We start from the raw sequence: 17568 nt of genomic DNA, 5'->3' as shown, positions 1-17568 counted from the left end.
ACACAGTATAATAATTGCCTTGAGGTCTGAGATCTGTTGATATCTAATGCCATTGTTTCATTGTCTGAAAGTTACTCTCACCTTGTATTGACAATAATGTCTGCCATGCAATGGAAGAACCTATGAGTTTTGTGAGCCTGCCAAAAGGGCATGAAACATATCACCAATACTGTAGTGCACATTTAGAGGGGTTTGCAAAAGGTATATGAGTGTCACAATATGAAAAATGAGACAAATGACAAGTATCAGCTTTCTTACAGCTGGCAAGGAGTAACTTGTTCTAATCTCCAGTCCATCCACCGTTATCTCATTTGTTTTGAGCTATGTGACATCTGGTCAGCCCTATATCATACATAGGTTCTTGGAAACGTCGTGAATTAACAAGAAAGCAGCAAAGGAAGTGAGCAGGAATTCCCAATGAACAAAGTCTGCCCAGACTCAAACTTTCCACCAGAAGTACTCATACCTTAACAGGTTGTACAGAATGGTTGATAAGATAATGAGGTGAGGGACTCCAGGGAACCAGTAAGTCCTAACCAGCCCACCCACATTAGCTACGAGGTCCTTGTTCCAGATACTGGCACTTAAGTTCAGAGTGATCTCCTTGGTCAGTCACACAGAGGCACTCCCTTTACCACCAACACAGCACTGTTCCAACCCCATCTGATCGCTTCAAGCAATGTGGTCTACATTATTTCCCTAACAGTTAATGTCACTCAAATGTAATTAAACCAAGAATACTTGTTATCTGCACCAATCTTCATTAACTATCCTCAGCATATCATCTCCGGTGAGAACCCTGCTTTTTACTTAATTAGTTAATTAACTGATTCATCAGTTGACCACGAGGCAACAATTAGACTACTGTAATTTGTTTTGTTTTTTTGTGTGTAAGAAGAATCCCACAAGTTATTCCCAGCTCTGAAAACATGTGGAAATATCTTACATGAGGAATAGCACGTGCCTTTGGCTCCACAGCAAACTTATTGTAAACTGCAAGGCCCAGGACACAAGAGGGAGTTTACAATGTGTCGGAAGACAGCTGAGTGTATTACTCAATCCAGGGCTGGCTTTAAGACAACTGGACCAATTGTTCCCAATTGGGCCCTGTGCCTAAGTGGCCCCCATGCTAGGGTAATCTACTTTTTGAATATTTTTTTCTAAACAAAAAATAAAATCACTATTTTACTAAGTCACTTTACAGGCCCTAAAACAAGTGGTTTTGTAACTATTTACTTTTCAAAGGTAATCTACACATTTTGTTTGTTTTCTTGTAGGCTTATATGTCTACAATTTTATATTAAAATGTGCTCAGATCTATTTGGTCCATTAATTCACATGAGCATTCCATTCTACCATAGAGATATAAAGTCTATAATAAATTTTATTTATATTGCAAAGATTTTAAAGACCTCGACTGTAAACTTGAGGGTCCACAAAAATGTTTCTAACTGGGTCCTGCAGCTCCTAAGCTGGCCCTGACTTAAGGCCCAATCCTAAAGAGTGCACACTGGTTTACCGCCAGTGTGCACTGTCGCAAACGTGCTGTAAGGCATGTCTGTGTGCGCTAGCGCTAGCTAGTGCCAGTGGAGCACTGGAGCTCTGCTGCTCAGCAGTTGCACGGACCGCTGGGTAACAGAGAGTTAGGTGGGGGTGTGGGGGAGGCAGGGAGGAGGTGTTTCAGGGTGGGGGGAGGCAGAGGGAGAAAGGGCAGGGAGGAGGCATGCTGGAGGGAGGGAAGTGGGAGGAGGGAGAACATAAGAACAGCCCCACTGGATCAGGCCATAGGCCCATCTAGTCCAGCTTCCTGTATCTCACAGCGGCCCACCAAATGTCCCAGGGAGCACACCAGATAACAAGAGACTTCATCCTGGTGCCCTCCCTTGCATCTGGCATTCTGACATAACCCATTTCTAAAATCAGGAGGTTGCGCATACACATCATGGCTTGTACCCCGTAATGGATTTTTCCTCCAGAAACTTGTCCAATCCCCTTTTAAAGGCGTCTAGGCTAGACGCCATCACCACATCCTGTGGCAAGGAGTTCCACAGACCAACCAGACACTGTGTAAAGAAACATTTTCTCTTGTCTGTTCTAAATCTCCCAACACTCAATTTTAGTGGATGTCCCCTAGTTCTGGTGTTATGTGAGAGTGTAAAGAGCATCTCCCTATCCACTCTGTCCATCCCCTGCATAATTTTGTATGTCTCAATCATGTCCCCCCTCAGGCGTCTCTTTTCTAGGCTGAAGAGGCCAAAACGCCGTAGCCTTTCCTCATAAGGAAGGTGCCCCAGCCCAGTAATCATCTTAGTCATTCTCTTTTGCACCTTTTCCATTTCCACTATGTCTTTTTTGAGATGTGGCGACCAGAACTGGACACAATACTCCAGGTGTGGCCTTACCATAGATTTGTACAACGGCATTATAATATTAGCTGTTTTATTCTCAATACCCTTCCTAATGATCCCAAGCATAGAATTGGCCTTCTTCACTGCCACCGCACACTGGGTCGACACTTTCATCTACCTGTCCACCACCACCTCAAGATCTCTCTCCTGATCTGTCACAGACAGCTCAGAACCCCAAATCCTGAGCCTCTGTGTTGGGTCACCCGCCCAACAAAGAGGCTCTTCTATGCTGACCTTAGGGTCGTCATAGAATTGAGTAGCTCCATTGCATGGCTACTTGCTTTACCCAGGGACGAAAGTCCCCTTCTCCTGAGGAGGTGGCGGCAGCTGCCAGGTTGCTCTGGAGGCAGGGGTAGCCATATTCGGCACCACTGCAGTCCCGTGTGCCTAGCAGCTCAGGATTGGGCTGCCCATTGTGCAAGATATTTCATTTGTATTGAGGCATAGGAATGATATGCAGACACCCTGTCTTTAAAAAGCAGCTCTAAAGAACTGTTCCTCTTAATCTTCCTAACCAAAAGTTAATCCACGTCAAAGTTTTATACAGTGTTCAATTACGCTACTCTCGCCAATCTTATCTCTTCAAATCAGTTATCATTTTCTCTGAATGTCTTCCTCCACTAGTTATGAAATGATTGTCCTGAAAATGATTCTCCTTAGGCAATCCTCCTGGCAAGTTGTATGACCAACAATTCATTCTTACTGATGAAGAGCGTCAGACTTTTGGCACAGACAGAGGAGGAAAGTTTTTGTGTGTGTGGGTGTGTTTTTAAATCGCAAGACAGATTTCTTTGGAATGCCTCAGTGAGCATTCCTGCACGAGAAGCCACCCCTGACAGAGTTCACCTTTGCCTCCTTAGTGCTGTTTCTGTCTCTTAAATTATCACTAAGTAAGACAGCAATTAGGTTTCGACAATGAAAATGATTTACTTACCATATGCAACAGCCGGAGCATCTCCACGTATCTGTGGAAAACAGACACCATTTTATTAATTGCCAACTGGCTAGAACTAAATGAATCACAATGCAGAATGTACAACCCAGTGTTACAGGATGACAGCAAATCACGTTTTAGCTGGTAGACACTCACACTTTCTCTGAAGACACAAGCTCCTGGGCAATGAGATGGGCTCTGGATTGTCCTTCCTTCTGTGAAAAACAAAACACAACAGGATCAGAAATGTTCCAGTACCAGGACAGGAAAAGTAATGTAGCAGAGATTGCTCTCAGTTAGTACCCTCTTTGGATTTGGTGGTCTAGGGATGACAAGGTATTTTAGAGGCTAACCTTAACCATTTGATGCATTCCCTGGGAAACCAACACAATGTCATCATGGTGCTGTACCATCACAAAAGATATACTGCATCCTAGTATCTGGCATTTGGAAGAATCTACAGAAACTTTCACCTGAGTTGGTAGGTGGTCATCTCTTTCCCATGTGTGGCAAAAGTGCCCAAGGAGAAATGGAAGGATGACTACCCATAAGTTGACGACTGTGTATCTATTACTTTTCAGCATTTGATTTAGTCAAAGAATGCCAAGGAAATAATTTTTAAAGAGCAAGGACTTTATTAAGAAATTATTGAAGATCTCAGAAATAACCTGCTAAAACAGAATGGTTAACTGATGAGTAATTATGGAAAAGACAGAGAATGGGGACAGAAAACTGATAAATTTCAAAAAGACTTGAAGTCACTTCCTGATGTGTCCAGCAGCTCAATCCTGAGCTGCCCAGCGCTCAGGGCTACAGCAACATCAAAATGACTGCCATGAAATCCTGAGTGCACTGGGCAGTTGCTGGCAGCTCCTCAGGGGAAGGGGACATTTATCCCCTTCCCCTGGGTAAGGTAAGACACCCCACAATGGGGCTACTTGACTCTGTAATGGTTATTTAACTGGCGCAGACATGGGGATATGGATCCAACTGTCTAAAACTCTGCCAGTCCCACCCCCTCCCAGTCTGCTCCCTCCCTCTGCCCCATCTTCCCTATGCCCTGGAATGCCTCCCCCCACACCCCACCTACCTATCTACTGCCCACCAATCACCTGAAGCTCCAGATGTTGGTTGCCCGTCCTCCACCTAGCGCTGACTCAGCATGGGCTCGTGCTGAGTCAGCGCCTGTGCTGGTCCAGCGGTAAGTTTCACAGGCGTGCCTTATGGCATGTTTGTAACACTGCATGCCGGAGCAAACCAGTCTGGATCGGGTGCATATCTGATTGCTGATTGCGAAATCTGGTTATGAAATTGCTGGCACTGGTCAGAGGAGACCCTTTGTGAGGCAGGAGGCTTATGAAGTTTCCTGTTCGTTCCCCCCCCCCCCTCCACTGAACACATACCCTTTCGGTGCAGCTACACCAGCGAAGGATAGGATTGGGTTGCTAGTTTCAGGAAAGTGTGTACAGGATTGCAGCCTTACTGTGTTCATTTCTTAGACATTTGGTTGGCTTTCAGATTTATGGCTTTCAGAAAATGTCAGCATTTTCTCAAATATTATATTATTCATATTAGCTGTTCTGGGTGCCCATTCGGGAGACAAACCAGGTACAAATTGAATGAACGGGTAAATAAATGAAGATCTTCCAACATTTCAGAAATGAAAAGAGAGAAATGCATTTAACACCCCAATGCTCATGCCCGGGATCACTGCCGCAGCTCCATCCCCCATTCCACATTGCTGAATACTCCACTTTGCCACTTACTGTATTCATTTACCCCCTATTGCCTGCCTTCTGCCAATGTAAAAATCAGAAGGGTGTTTGTTGTTTTGGATGAAGATATCATTGTAAAGCATAATTGTGCTACACAGAATCTTATCAGCAGCTCAAAATATACCTCAGCAGCTACAGTGAGTGTATTGACAGGCCGTGTGCACTGCATGGTTCCTTAGTGTTCATACGCACACATTTCCATGGACGGGCACTAAACACACGGTGAATCCATTTCCCATTCAGATGTTTAGTATCTACAGAGCTGGGGGGAGGGATTTGCTGAAGCCTGAAAAATGTCAACTCTAACAGCACCTTAAGAAAAAGAGGTGAAAAGAGGAACAACGATTTACCAGAGAAAGGTACCAGAAAACAGGAACTGACCATAGTTTAGTTAATTGGACACTTGCAGTTTATGTTCCTGTTGGTCTTAAAACCCTAAACATCGCCCTTATAAGACAAGTTGTTTGGAATATGAATCAAAACACATTTATTAAATAAAGCCATTCCTAAGTCTGTAAATAACTCCAGCAGGTCCTGTCTCCCAACTCCACTCATCTTCAGTGGGGGCGACTAACTTGGGGCATAATCCTATGCATGTTTACTCAGAAGTAAGTTCCAATGTGTTCAATAGGTCTCACTCACAGGAAAGAGTGCACAGGACTGCAGCCACAGAGGAGACAGCTAACAATATGTCTCCCCCTTACAGGTATTCCCACCCTGACTCCAAGCCAAGACCATCAATTGACAGCCTGAGTTTATAATCATCCCGGAGGGCTGAGGAAGCTGAACTGCACTGCCTCCCCCAAGCTGGAAAGCATTTGAGGTTGTCTTTGCCATGGTCCCCTCTCTCTGACTGCCCTTATTTCAGCATGCTCACCAAAATCCCGGCTTTGTTTCCCTGCCAGCTGCCAAACTTGGGCTAAGGAAAGAACTCAAGAAAACAGGCTGGAGTAGGCCAAAACAACAATAACCATTGCCATCCTACCCAGTTCCAAAAGCTAGTCTCACACTGAAGAAGGGTGGATGGGGGGCAAAAAGACTTGAAGCACACTTGAGCCGCACTGAGGGGAGAAGGGAGTGCATGGAAACACAAGAAATGATGCCCTTCTAAAGCACCCTCCAGTGTTAGTCTATCCTTGGCTCACACCCACATCCAAATGAGTGGCAGTGGGCAGCATTCCTATGCTATGTCCACATTCATTGAGTTTTTGACATTTACCATAACATATATATTAGCTGAAGGTTGCAGCAGGTCAGTTTAGCCCCAAAGCAGAAGCTATTGCATTTCTTATTCTGAGAAATAAAATGAACCTACAAAGTAAAATGCCATCAAAATCATCTAAACGTCAAAGAATCACACCTTAATTGGGGAAGGCCATAAAGAACTTTATGAAACCTTAAAAGCCAACAATTTTACTGTCACATAAGCTTTTGTGAGCAGGAGTCAATTTCAAAAATATATGAAGGATTTCTCTCTCTCTCTCTCTCTCTCTCTCTCTCTCTCTCTCTCTCTCACACACACACACACACACACACACACACACACACACGTGCAGAGAAAAGTTCATAAACAGCGGTGCGCAAAGACAACACTGGCCATTCGGCACGTCCACTAATGATGGGCCTGGCTTAGAGCTGCCAAGAAGGGGAGCATATTTCACCACCAGCCAAGGCCCACTCTCACTTCTTGTATACAGCTTGTCACAATCAGTAATTCTATTAGTGATTAATTTGTCTTGAGCCAAAAGTCAAAACACTGGGACCCCCAGTGTCACATGGCCTGTCTAGGGCAAGTTCCGAGACACTGTCTCTAGGCGTTGCCCAGTCTTGTGTTGTTTAATTACTGTTTGTTTAACCAGGAAATGAACTCTGAGATTGACGACAGTGTCCAGAGACAGACTTCTGGGAACAGGGAGATGCAGGGAGTGTAGACCCTTTGACTATCGGTTTTCTAACACCAAAGAAAGTGGTGGTTAAAATAGGAAGTTCCGCAACTCCATGTTAGTGATGTTTGATAGTTGCTCTTTTGCTTAGTTGTGCGTGCTTTTTATGCTTCCTTCCCAGGCGGTTGTTTCCCGGTAGCTGCAGTAGGCTCCAGTCCCAGCTGTTATGGGTGAGGGAAGCCATGCATCTGACAGAACATTCTGGCTCTATGCCTAGTCAAGCTCCATTGCTTTTAATAGGTTTATCTTCCTCAGAATCTAAAGACCTTCCAGATTTTATGTATATATCATTAGGTCTGCTCCTACATTAGCCCTGTCCAGCACCATTAACATCATACCCCATTCTTACATAATGGAAAGGAAGGTAGTAGCTCCATTGGAAGGAGCTATGCTGAAAGGAGCCAACAAAATAACTGCTAAGCCTTGCCCTCTTGTCTGTGGAAACTCATTGGTAGAATGTAAGAACATGAGAAAAACCTTGCTGGATCTGGCCAAGGGCCTATCTAGTCTAACTTCCTATATCTCACAGGTCCATCAGATGCATCTGGCACCTGTCAGACACCTGCATACTAGTGCCATTCCCTTGCATCTAGCATTTGGAGATAGGCTACCTCTAAATCACATTACTCACTCATAGTTATTATGGCTTGTAACCTATTATGGACTTTTCTTCCACAAATAGGACCTTTTAAAGGCATCTAGGTCAGGTGCCATCACCACAACCTATGGCAACAAATTCCATAGTGTACATATCTTCAACCATCAGTTAATAGTCCTTATCTCAGAAAATGAGGGGAAAAGCCTCACAGAAAATGGGTCTTGCTCTGGCCAAGGGTCCACACCAATCAGAGAGTCCATCTGGCCAGGCCAAACCCTGAATTTTAGTTCTGGTACCAATGGCAGTGCCCAACATACATCAAGGGTTGGGCAGAAAGGTGCCATGGGGTCACAGTACAGGGTCTTATCCCAGGGCCCACAGCAACCTAGCACCAGCAGTGGTCTTAATTGTTTAGCCAAAACCCACATGGAGAGATTTTGTGGCAAGGTCTTCTAACATGGAATTCCTGTAAGCTTGTGGACAATATTGCAAAATTACAGAGTTAAAAACACTCTCCGTTCCATTCTTTCTTTCATACATTCATTCACTTCATTCCTCAGGGTGAATAATTCTATAGTACCATTTCACTGTGAACAAATCTACTCTGATGGCACTTCTTAAAGTCCAATTAGAATCCGAAGCATTAAAATAGAAAATAACAAAACTCCAGTCCTGTGCATCTTTTGTTAGGAGCAAGTCCTATAGTTACTTCTCAGTACACCTTCAATTATGCCCAATTCTTTTAAGACAAGTGAAGGCCACATGAGAAAAACAACTAGCCTGTGCTAATGCTTAGTATGTCAGGTGGTTTTTTTAAAATATTAAAGTGGTAGAAATTACATGGCAGTAACAGATAACATAGAGAAAACCTACCATGTCCCCATGATATTCTTCTCTTGGTTGCTTTTTTCCTTCCTTTGTCTACATCTTTGTATGCTCAGGTGGTACCAAACAGATAAGACAGGAAAAGGTACAGACGGCACAGCTAAAACAGCAATTTGCCATAATATGTGAAATGTACGTATCTTATTTATATTGACCCACTGCCTGCCAGAGTCACAAGATGAAAAATGAGGACATGCAGATTGGTGTCTGATGTCCAGCATTTGCAATCCCAAATGTCTCTTTGCAAGGAACTCATCCTTCGTGAGAGGTTAATGAGTTTATGGACTAGGTACATGCCATTTATTGGGCACTTCATCCTGTCATTCCTATGCAGGAGGAGATTTAGGTCTTGATCCTGATAGGTTCGTGCCGGCCCACCACTGGTGCACCCTGTTACAAACATACCATAAGGCATGTCTGCGACAGTTAGCAGCTTCCCAGCAGTGGAGCTGGCCCAGTGCAAGCCCGCACTGGGCCAGTGCTGGTTGGAGGCTGACTGGATACTGGCCGGCACTCCATGTGAGCAGCGGGCAGTGAAACGGTAAGTCAGGGTGGGGAGAGAGGTGTTTTGGGGTGGGAAGAGGGCGAGGGAAAGGTGGGGTGCGAGGTGTGGGACTGGCAGAGCTCAGCTCCGCCAGATACAAAGCCCCATGTCGGGCCTCCTGGCGCAACACGGAGCTACTTTATTCTATACCAGCAAAATAACCAGCGCAGAGATGAGTGGCCCCATTGTGGGGCTTCTTACCTTATCCAGGGGTAATGTCCTCTTCCCCCAAGGAAATGTCAGGGGCTGCTAGCGGCTGCTCGGCACCTATAGGATTCAGTGGCAGCCATTTCAGCATCGTTGCAGCCCTGGGCACCAGGCAGCTCAGGACTGGGCTGCTAGCTCATGAATGACTGAGCTTCCTGTTTTCCTATTTCCAGGTAGCATTGTCTGAGTACTGTAATTTTTCTTTTTTAAGCTGCTTGCTGACACAGTAGACATGCTAGTTTGGTCTCTTGTAGTGTTGAAAAAGCTTAACACTTTATACCAGAGTTGCAGTTCCCTTTTTGGTTTGATAGTCCTGGTCACTACATAAGGGGGTATATAAGGTTTATATGAACAGACGTCTTTAGAATCTAACAAGTGATTCCTGAGAGTGGAGAAGTCATGTGTCCACCACCATAATTAGAAATAAGGCCTTTCTTTTGGCCTCTTATGTCCAGATGTAAGGTTACAAAGGCAGTGGGTGAGTTTCACTGACCATGAAATCTCCATTACCGGAGGATTTAACGGAGAGAACAGGCAAATAATTTTTTTACTTTTTGCCTTTCTTGCTTCAGAATTCAAGCCAGATGATGGGGGCACTTAGATATTAAGCCTGGAATCTGAGTAAAACAAAACTCAAGTGAAGTATGATAAGTGCCATAACTGTTACCCATAAAACCTATTCTGCCATCCACACAGTGCAGAGCATTGTGTTCTGGATGCTGCTGGACAAATAGTGATTAGCAGTCTGTCCATTGGACCACTGCCAAAAATGGTTATCCTACTCCATCTATCCAAGATTTGCTAGTAGTAAACATTGCATGAGATCGGGAATGAGGACAAAGTACTACAAGGATGTCTCTTGAAAGTCTGTGAGTGGGGGGAACACAATGCAACTGAAAGAAAGTATGTAACACTACTGAATCAATCACTACTATGTACACAAATCAGGGATGGGCACTTGAGTTGACATGACTTGAGTAGCCTGCCCTGCCTCTCAAGATACCACAGCCAGGCTATGCAGGAAAGTATGCCACTGACATCACAGAGGGGCTAGGTGGTGCAGAACCAGGCAATTTGCCTGGTGGTAATTAGAATTTAAATTCCAAGGCTCCAGAGCAATTTTTTGTAAATTAAACCCCTTTATCTCTGGTAGTTGCTTTGGACAAAATGAATGGCACTTTGTTGGTGTGTATCAGCTGAGTGGTTTCAGTCTTTAGCCAGTGCTCAACAGACAAAAATTGCTGCATATGTATTTAATAGTAACTAATAGCAGAGAGACAATGATGAGTCAGAAAAGAGACAGTAGTGCCCCAATGTGCAATCTACCTTAAAGCGATAAAAATATCTGTCTCCTGTTCCCTTTCTTGAAGGGGTACATCACACCATGTCTTGGGGAATCAGTTTAGTTATACACATCCTATTGAAAAAAACTGTCTAAAGTTATCACTTCCTTAAGGGACACCAAACGGTCCCTCCCCAAATCATAGCTTATGTTAAAAGATTTTTTTTTTAAGTGCGTGTGCATGCTTCATTATACGAAGGTTAAAGGTTTGCATAACAAAATGATTAATGGAGCCTGGAAACCAATCCCACCCAGTAGAAAGATAAGGAATAGCAAAGACAATTTGACATGCTGCGACAGTGAGGCTGTTGCTGCTTGGCTCTTTGCAAAATCTTTGTAACCTAGCCTGCTATTTCCTTTATTTGCAGACAGGTCTGCCCTGCATGCTGCCATTGCTTGCCACTCTGTCCCCTGCTCTGTTGTTGCCATACATTTCTGGAACTTTGCCGGGTGAGGGTGTCTCATTCCCTACAATGCCTTAAAATCAAGTAAACTACATGCCCTTGTTCAATCCTAATTACATTTGGGTATTCTGGTTTTCTGAGACACAGGGAGATTTCTTCCTAAAAAGAAATCACCTACCAGCAGGGAAGACAAGCATGTCTTTGGAAATATTAGCCCATCCTAGGTTTTCATTTAAAAAATATTTTGTCCCAGAATGCGGCATTGTAAAAGCTTTTCCAGATTTGAAGCCAAGCTTGCAGAGAAGGTGACTGCTGCACAGAGACAGGAAGTACAGTTCTGAGAGGTGAACCATTCCAGCCTTTGGTGCTGATCATATTATGATGTTCTACACTAGCATCTGGGGTGTGAAGGGCCGAGAATGGTGTAATACGAAAAGCCATTTGGCATGTTTAAAATTAGCCCCACTGGGGTTGTTACATTTAGGGCGCAATCCTAACCAACTTTCCAGCACTGAGGTAAAGGCAGTGCAGCTCCAAGGTAAAGGAACAAACATTCCCTTAACTTGAGGAGGCCTCCGTGCCTGCCCCCCAATTGCAGGATGCAGTACATGCCCTACTCACACAGCTATGTCAGTGCTGGAAAGTTGGTTAGGATTGCGCTCTTATGTATGTATGTATGTATGTTTGTATGTATGTATGTATGTATGTATTTTACTTCTAAGCTCATTAAACATTTTGGCCTCAATGCCAGGAGGTGGGCAATTAAAAATCATCATGTATTAAAATTAATGAGTGTAGGTAAATGAGATGCTAATGACCAACAGCTGTTCTTCCCCAACTCAGAGAGGTAGAAACAGTTTATGTTCTGAGGCACATATGGGCAGCATATGGATTACTATGTACAGGAGTAGCAAACACTGCATGGTGATAACAGAACTTTATTCTGGGGGCACTGACAGAACCATTGCTAAGCAAATCCAGAGCAAAAGTTGCTGAGTAATAATTAGTCTATTTGAGGGGAAGGAGAAATATATAGTGCCAGGTTCAGCCGAAAACCTCCTGGCACTTGAAGCAGTGTGCTAAATGCTTCGTCCTTAAGAACATAAGAACAGCCCCACTGAATCAGGCCATAGGCCCATCTAGTCCAGCTTCCTGTATCTCACAGCGGCCCACCAAATGCCCCAGGGAGCACACCTTACCTGGTGACGTGCCATTCTTTGCTCCTCGAATTGGAAAAGAAAGAGGGGGAAGGAGCAGGAAACAAGTGTTGGGCTAGTTTGTCGTGCTCTAGCCTGCCACTATTCTCTTGTCCACCTTTCACTGTCACCCTCTTCCTTTTCCATTCCAGGGAGTAGGAGAGGAGAAGCATGCAGGGGAGTATATGGGTAGATGTCCATCACCAAACTGCTGCCTGAGGGCCCATTCCTAAGCTTTGCGTGCTCATCACAAGGCATGTTTGTAGGTCCTAGCACCAGTGCTCCATCAGTGCCAACCCAACGCTGGCTGCCAAAGGGCTAGTGCTGGTGGAGCACTGGAGCTTTGCTGCTTGGTGGTTGTGTGGACTGCCAAGCAGTGAAGAGGTAGGTGGGGGTGTGGATGGAGGTGGGGAGGAGGTGTTCTGGGGCGGGGGGAGGTGGAGGGAAGGTGGAGAGAGGGCTGGGAGGAGGCGTTTCAGGGGAGGGAGCAGGGCAGGAGGGAGGTGGGATCCAGAGCCTCTTTGTTGGGCTGACCAGCCAACACGGAGACTTTTCATTCTATGCTGATCATTGAGTTGATGTAGACTCAAGTAGCCCCATTGAGGGACAACTCACTTTAACTGGGGGAAGGGGACAAATGTCTCCTTTTCCCTCAGAGGAGGCAGCGGCTGCCTGGAATGCGCTGGATACGGTGGCAGCCATTTTCACACTGCTGCAGCCCCATGCGCTGGGCAGCTCAGGATTGGGCTGTGAGGCAACTGCTTCAGTTGGCCTCATGGATGGGCTAGCCTTGTATGGTGCTTGCCAAATGACAGCCAACTGCATAGATTGTCAGTGGTAACCAATGGATGTTGTAAGATTAAAAAATAGGATCCCCTCTACCCTTTCCCAAATATATAATTACATTCCAACTGTATACCCCAAAACTGTTTTGTTCCACAAGATTGATTAATTGACAGACTTACTGCTCAATCCTAAACCTGTCTACTCAGAAGTAAGTCCCACTGAGTTCCATGAGACTTGCTCCCAGGTGTATAAAATTGAAGCCTTAAAGGTACAGGTTCTGAGAGCCTGGCCTTGGAATTTACATTGCCTTTTCTTCAAACAGTGCAGCATTTGCTTGAAGACCTTGAATTAACCAAGCTCGCTGTTTTCCAATTACCAGTATACAGTACTTGCAGGGTTTGTAAATTATGTTAGCAATGTGCAGATGAAATCTGCAAATTAGATGCAGGTCTCCAGTGCATAAACCGCTTTCATAGAGTCCCTCAGTGTGAGAAGAAATTGCTTCCCTGCAGTTGGCAGTCTTTCCCCTGAACCTCTTTGTGTCTGCAGTGTATGCTCCATACAGGCATGAAATGATTCACAGGCAACGGTCTGACTTCCCTGCTTGTTTTATTCTGAACATAAATGGGGCTTCCCCTTGGAAAAGAATCAAGCTGAGTAGACATATGAGGGAGAACGTGTGCAGTTCCGAGTTCCACACGTCACATTAACTTTTCTGCTGAAACCCTGGGTGGCAGTTAAGTCTAATGAATGCTACTTTCTTCATTTCTTCTGCATCTCGAGTAAATGGCAGACAGGCCTGTGCCACAGCTGCAAGCCGCTTTCTATACATTCAAAGCCAGGCTTAATGGCTTCTATTATGACCTTTAAACATCTGTATCCCGAGTTTTTCCTTGATAAACATATGCATTATTGCCAATATCACATTAGTCCTGTTTAATCTTTATGGTGAAATCTTTCTACTTCCATGGATACTGGGGTCCGACTGTATTACAGCTTCCCCCTCCATCTATGATACAGACTCCATCACACAGATTCCATCTATGATGTTCAGCTGTCTATATGAACTTCTCTGTTTTCTTCTACAGAACCAAGAAGCCAATGTGATGCGGAGGGCAAACCCATGTTAATACAGTCAGACCCCACTATCTGCAGATTGGGCATCCATAAATTTGACTTACTGCGGATGCCAGCAGATACTGGGGTCCAAATTTAAATGCCTTTAAAAAAAAAAGGAGTGAAAATCAGGGCTCCTACTATTTCATGCCAAAACTACACCATTTTCAAGCCCAAGTTGCTATTTTTAGGGCTGAAAGACCCACTTCTGGGTTGCACAGAGCTTCCTTGCTCCTCCCAGCCTTGCCCTAGAATGCATCAGGATGCATCAAATACTGGGGTCTGACCTGTATATTCATATGATTTGTCCTATTTAAATATAAAGGGGAGGGGTGAGTGAAGGGCTCTAATTTTTGCAATCAGTGGTCCTGGTGAATAAAGTAAGTCATACCTCCAGTGCCAGGTAGGGAAGAATGGCTGAAGTGATAGGTGTGGAGGTGTTTAGTTCCTCATATCTATATGTGCCCTTTATTGTAAAAATTAGACCTCTCCACTCCACCCAGGACAGACTTATGAAGAACAAACATGGCGGGCCCATGGGCATCACATCTAGACTGTCCCTTATGGTCTGCAAAACCTTGGGCATTTGCTTCAGTATGGGAAAGGTGGGATATAAATCTTTATAAATGAATGAACAAACAGACAAACAGAAGCTGGTCTCACCTCCCACGCAGCAAGGCCTCTTTTCTCTTTTGGCAGCAAATAGATCATGTTAGCAGAGATCTGAAACTTCATTTTGATCACTCACCTAGTAGGAATTGCCTACAGGCTGGGGACCTCAGACACAATTATTTTTGTCACACAGACACTATCTGACATTGCGGGGTGGAGGGGGGGTTGTCTTCTCCAGCACCACATGCCAGTCAGTCCTTTTGTACCACTCTGTGAGAGGCATCTGTTCCTCAAATACTACATCTGTGAGAGCTAAGGTTACTAGGCTGCAACCTGGTGATTCCCTTTTCACCTTTATATCTGATACTGAATAGGCAGATGGAGCAGCTGTGACTTTTCCTGAATACTTCTCTCCTGGTTCTTTTGCCTGTTTCATTCTTCACCTCCTGTGCCATACACCTAGAATCCTGCTTACTACATGTTAAGACTCAGGGAGAGGGGAAATAGAAGCCAAGGCTGTCTCAGCTCTTAGTTCAGTCACAAATTAAAAGATACTCTCTTGTCTGCAGGCTGGCAACGCTGCTGAGGGGCAATATACGTAGTAAAGGGCAGTGCTGAACTTAGACCAGAAAAACTGGGGTTCAGATCCAACTCAGTCATGAACATTATTGGGCGATTCAACACAATCTTTCAATCTAACCTATCTCACAGGGTTGTTGCTAGGATAACAGGGAGAGGGGGAAGAACAATATATGTTAACATTTGTATCCTGCCCATCAGGGTAATAGTGAACTTTGTTTTACTACAAATCACATTGTAAAGTGATTTGATTGTAAAGAGAGGCTCCATTGTAAAGTGAGGCTCCATTGTATAACAACACTAATGCCAATAATAACATCACCCAGAGATGTACAAATTGAAGATAAAGAGCATGAAAAAGTAACCAGGTACAAAGATCTTCTGATTCTGGTGGAGCAATGCTGGCAAAGAAAGGTGAAGATTGAACCAACAGTAGTGGGTGCTTTAGGTGCTGTATCAAAAACTTGGAAAAACACCTGCACAGATGTAAATGAAACTATGACATATGAGTTACAAAAAGCAGCTCTACTTGGAACTGCACATATTTTATGCAAATACCTCTAAATATCCAAGGTACTTGGAAAGGACTTGTTATTTAGAAAACACCAGCCACTATCAGGTGAGGTGTGACTAACTATATAACAACAATAGCAGCAGCAGCAATGAGAGTCAAATGTAGGGCCAGGTTATATACATGGAACCCTTTTTGCCATGGGCATGCTGCCAAAATCTTCAAAGGGATTAGTCTCTGTCATTGCAGTAATATTTGGAAATGGTCAACACACATGGCTGAAAGCCCTGGTGTTGTGAATCCTACCACCACTAGCAATGCAATGATCCCAATCAACACTCTATTTGAATCCAAACATTATAGTGTGGACGAAGAGAAAGCATCACAGACAGGCCATTATGGAGAATAACAGAGGCCTCACATACTGCAGCACAAAAAGACTCATGAGAAAGAAGACAAGAACATGATAGCGCTTCTGCCAAATTAAGCAGGGACATTTGCTGCGAGCTTGTGGGGGGTGCATTGTGCCATTGATGACATGCACAGAGGAGAAAACCAGTCCCTGGTACTACATCCACATGTGCATTTTTTGAAATTTCTGGAATAAAAATGTTGAAGGAGAACTCCTCTAAAAGCCTCTTCCTGATCCTAGGCTGCAATGGCTGTTCAATGTACATTTCATGAAAAGCAAAACAGAAATGACACAAAAGTGTTTTTGTTGTCTGGTCTGATGTTTTCTTTCAGTAAGCAATTTGTTGAGTAGGACAGAAAAATGTCAAGGTCACTTTTCTACTATGCAACCAAACAAATACATACAAGAGGTTCACCTTGAAGGATGATCCTCTGAGGTGGTTTCAGCATAGATGAAAGAGAAAGACAATTCCAGCTACATGAGTTTATATGAAGGGCACCCCTTCCTTTGAGAAGCAACACAGAGGTTAAAGAAATGACAGTGTTCTCAGTTGGGAGTTCTCTAGTCTGACAACACCTGCCAGATTTTATTTTTAAAAATGGATTCAGATACAGTTAACTTAAATTAGCAGACTCTCAAGCTCTTTAAACCAAAAAATATCAAAACCAAAATAATCTTGAAGGCCAAACTATGTGTGAGTGTGTGGTTTGATTTCAGCAGCAGCTGGAGAAAGAGGTAGTTAGCTGCTCTTTGCCCTACTGGGAAGAGAAAAAACAACTCAGATACTGATATATTCCCTGAAGTCTTACAGATAAAATAAGACATGGTACAGTAAGAACTCTGCTTCATGGTACTGTGTTGCATGGCTCCATTTCAGAAGAAGCCTACAGCACCTGGTATTCCCCGGCGGTCTCCCATCCAAGTACTAACCAGGCCTGACCCTGCTTAGCTTCCGAGATCAGAGGAGATCAGGCATCTGTCAGGCGTATTCTCAGAGGGATTCTCCCAGAATAGAAACTTAAAAATTATTCCAATACTGTATGAATTCTGATTTGCTTAAAAGGTTTGAGATAGTGTTTAGCAAGAACTAATGGACATCCCTGCTTTTTGCAGAGAAGTCATGCCTGGGGTGGTGTGACCAGAAAGTCATGCTTTGACAGAACAGTACAAACATATGGGGTACAATCCAGTCAAAATTAAGGTCTTGCAAATATCATTGACTTCAGTGGGAGAGCTGAACACGTAAAATTGTTCAGTGCTGCAATCCTATGTCCATTTGCTTGGAAGTAAACCCACTGAATATAATGGGACTTATT

The 17568-nt window shown here is 44.1% G+C and overlaps 1 protein-coding gene across 2 annotated transcripts in view; it reads right to left on the bottom strand.

The window, feature by feature from the left end:
* The window catches only part of FGD5 (FYVE, RhoGEF and PH domain containing 5), a 152445-nt gene that overhangs the window by 70280 nt on the left and 64597 nt on the right, over positions 1-17568 (bottom strand). For both annotated transcript variants that reach the window (XM_066616284.1, XM_066616283.1), the window contains exons 4-5: positions 3499-3557; positions 3343-3373 (exon numbers count right to left, since the gene is read on the bottom strand). In XM_066616284.1, the coding sequence (XP_066472381.1) occupies positions 3343-3373; positions 3499-3557 (90 nt within the window). The remainder of the gene's footprint in view (positions 1-3342; positions 3374-3498; positions 3558-17568) is intronic.

This window comes from Tiliqua scincoides, chromosome 2 (genome assembly GCF_035046505.1).
Source record: "Tiliqua scincoides isolate rTilSci1 chromosome 2, rTilSci1.hap2, whole genome shotgun sequence".
NCBI classification, from domain to species: domain Eukaryota; kingdom Metazoa; phylum Chordata; class Lepidosauria; order Squamata; family Scincidae; genus Tiliqua; species Tiliqua scincoides.
Note: the sequence above shows the minus strand (reverse complement) of the source record. Positions and strands in the feature narration are given on the sequence as shown.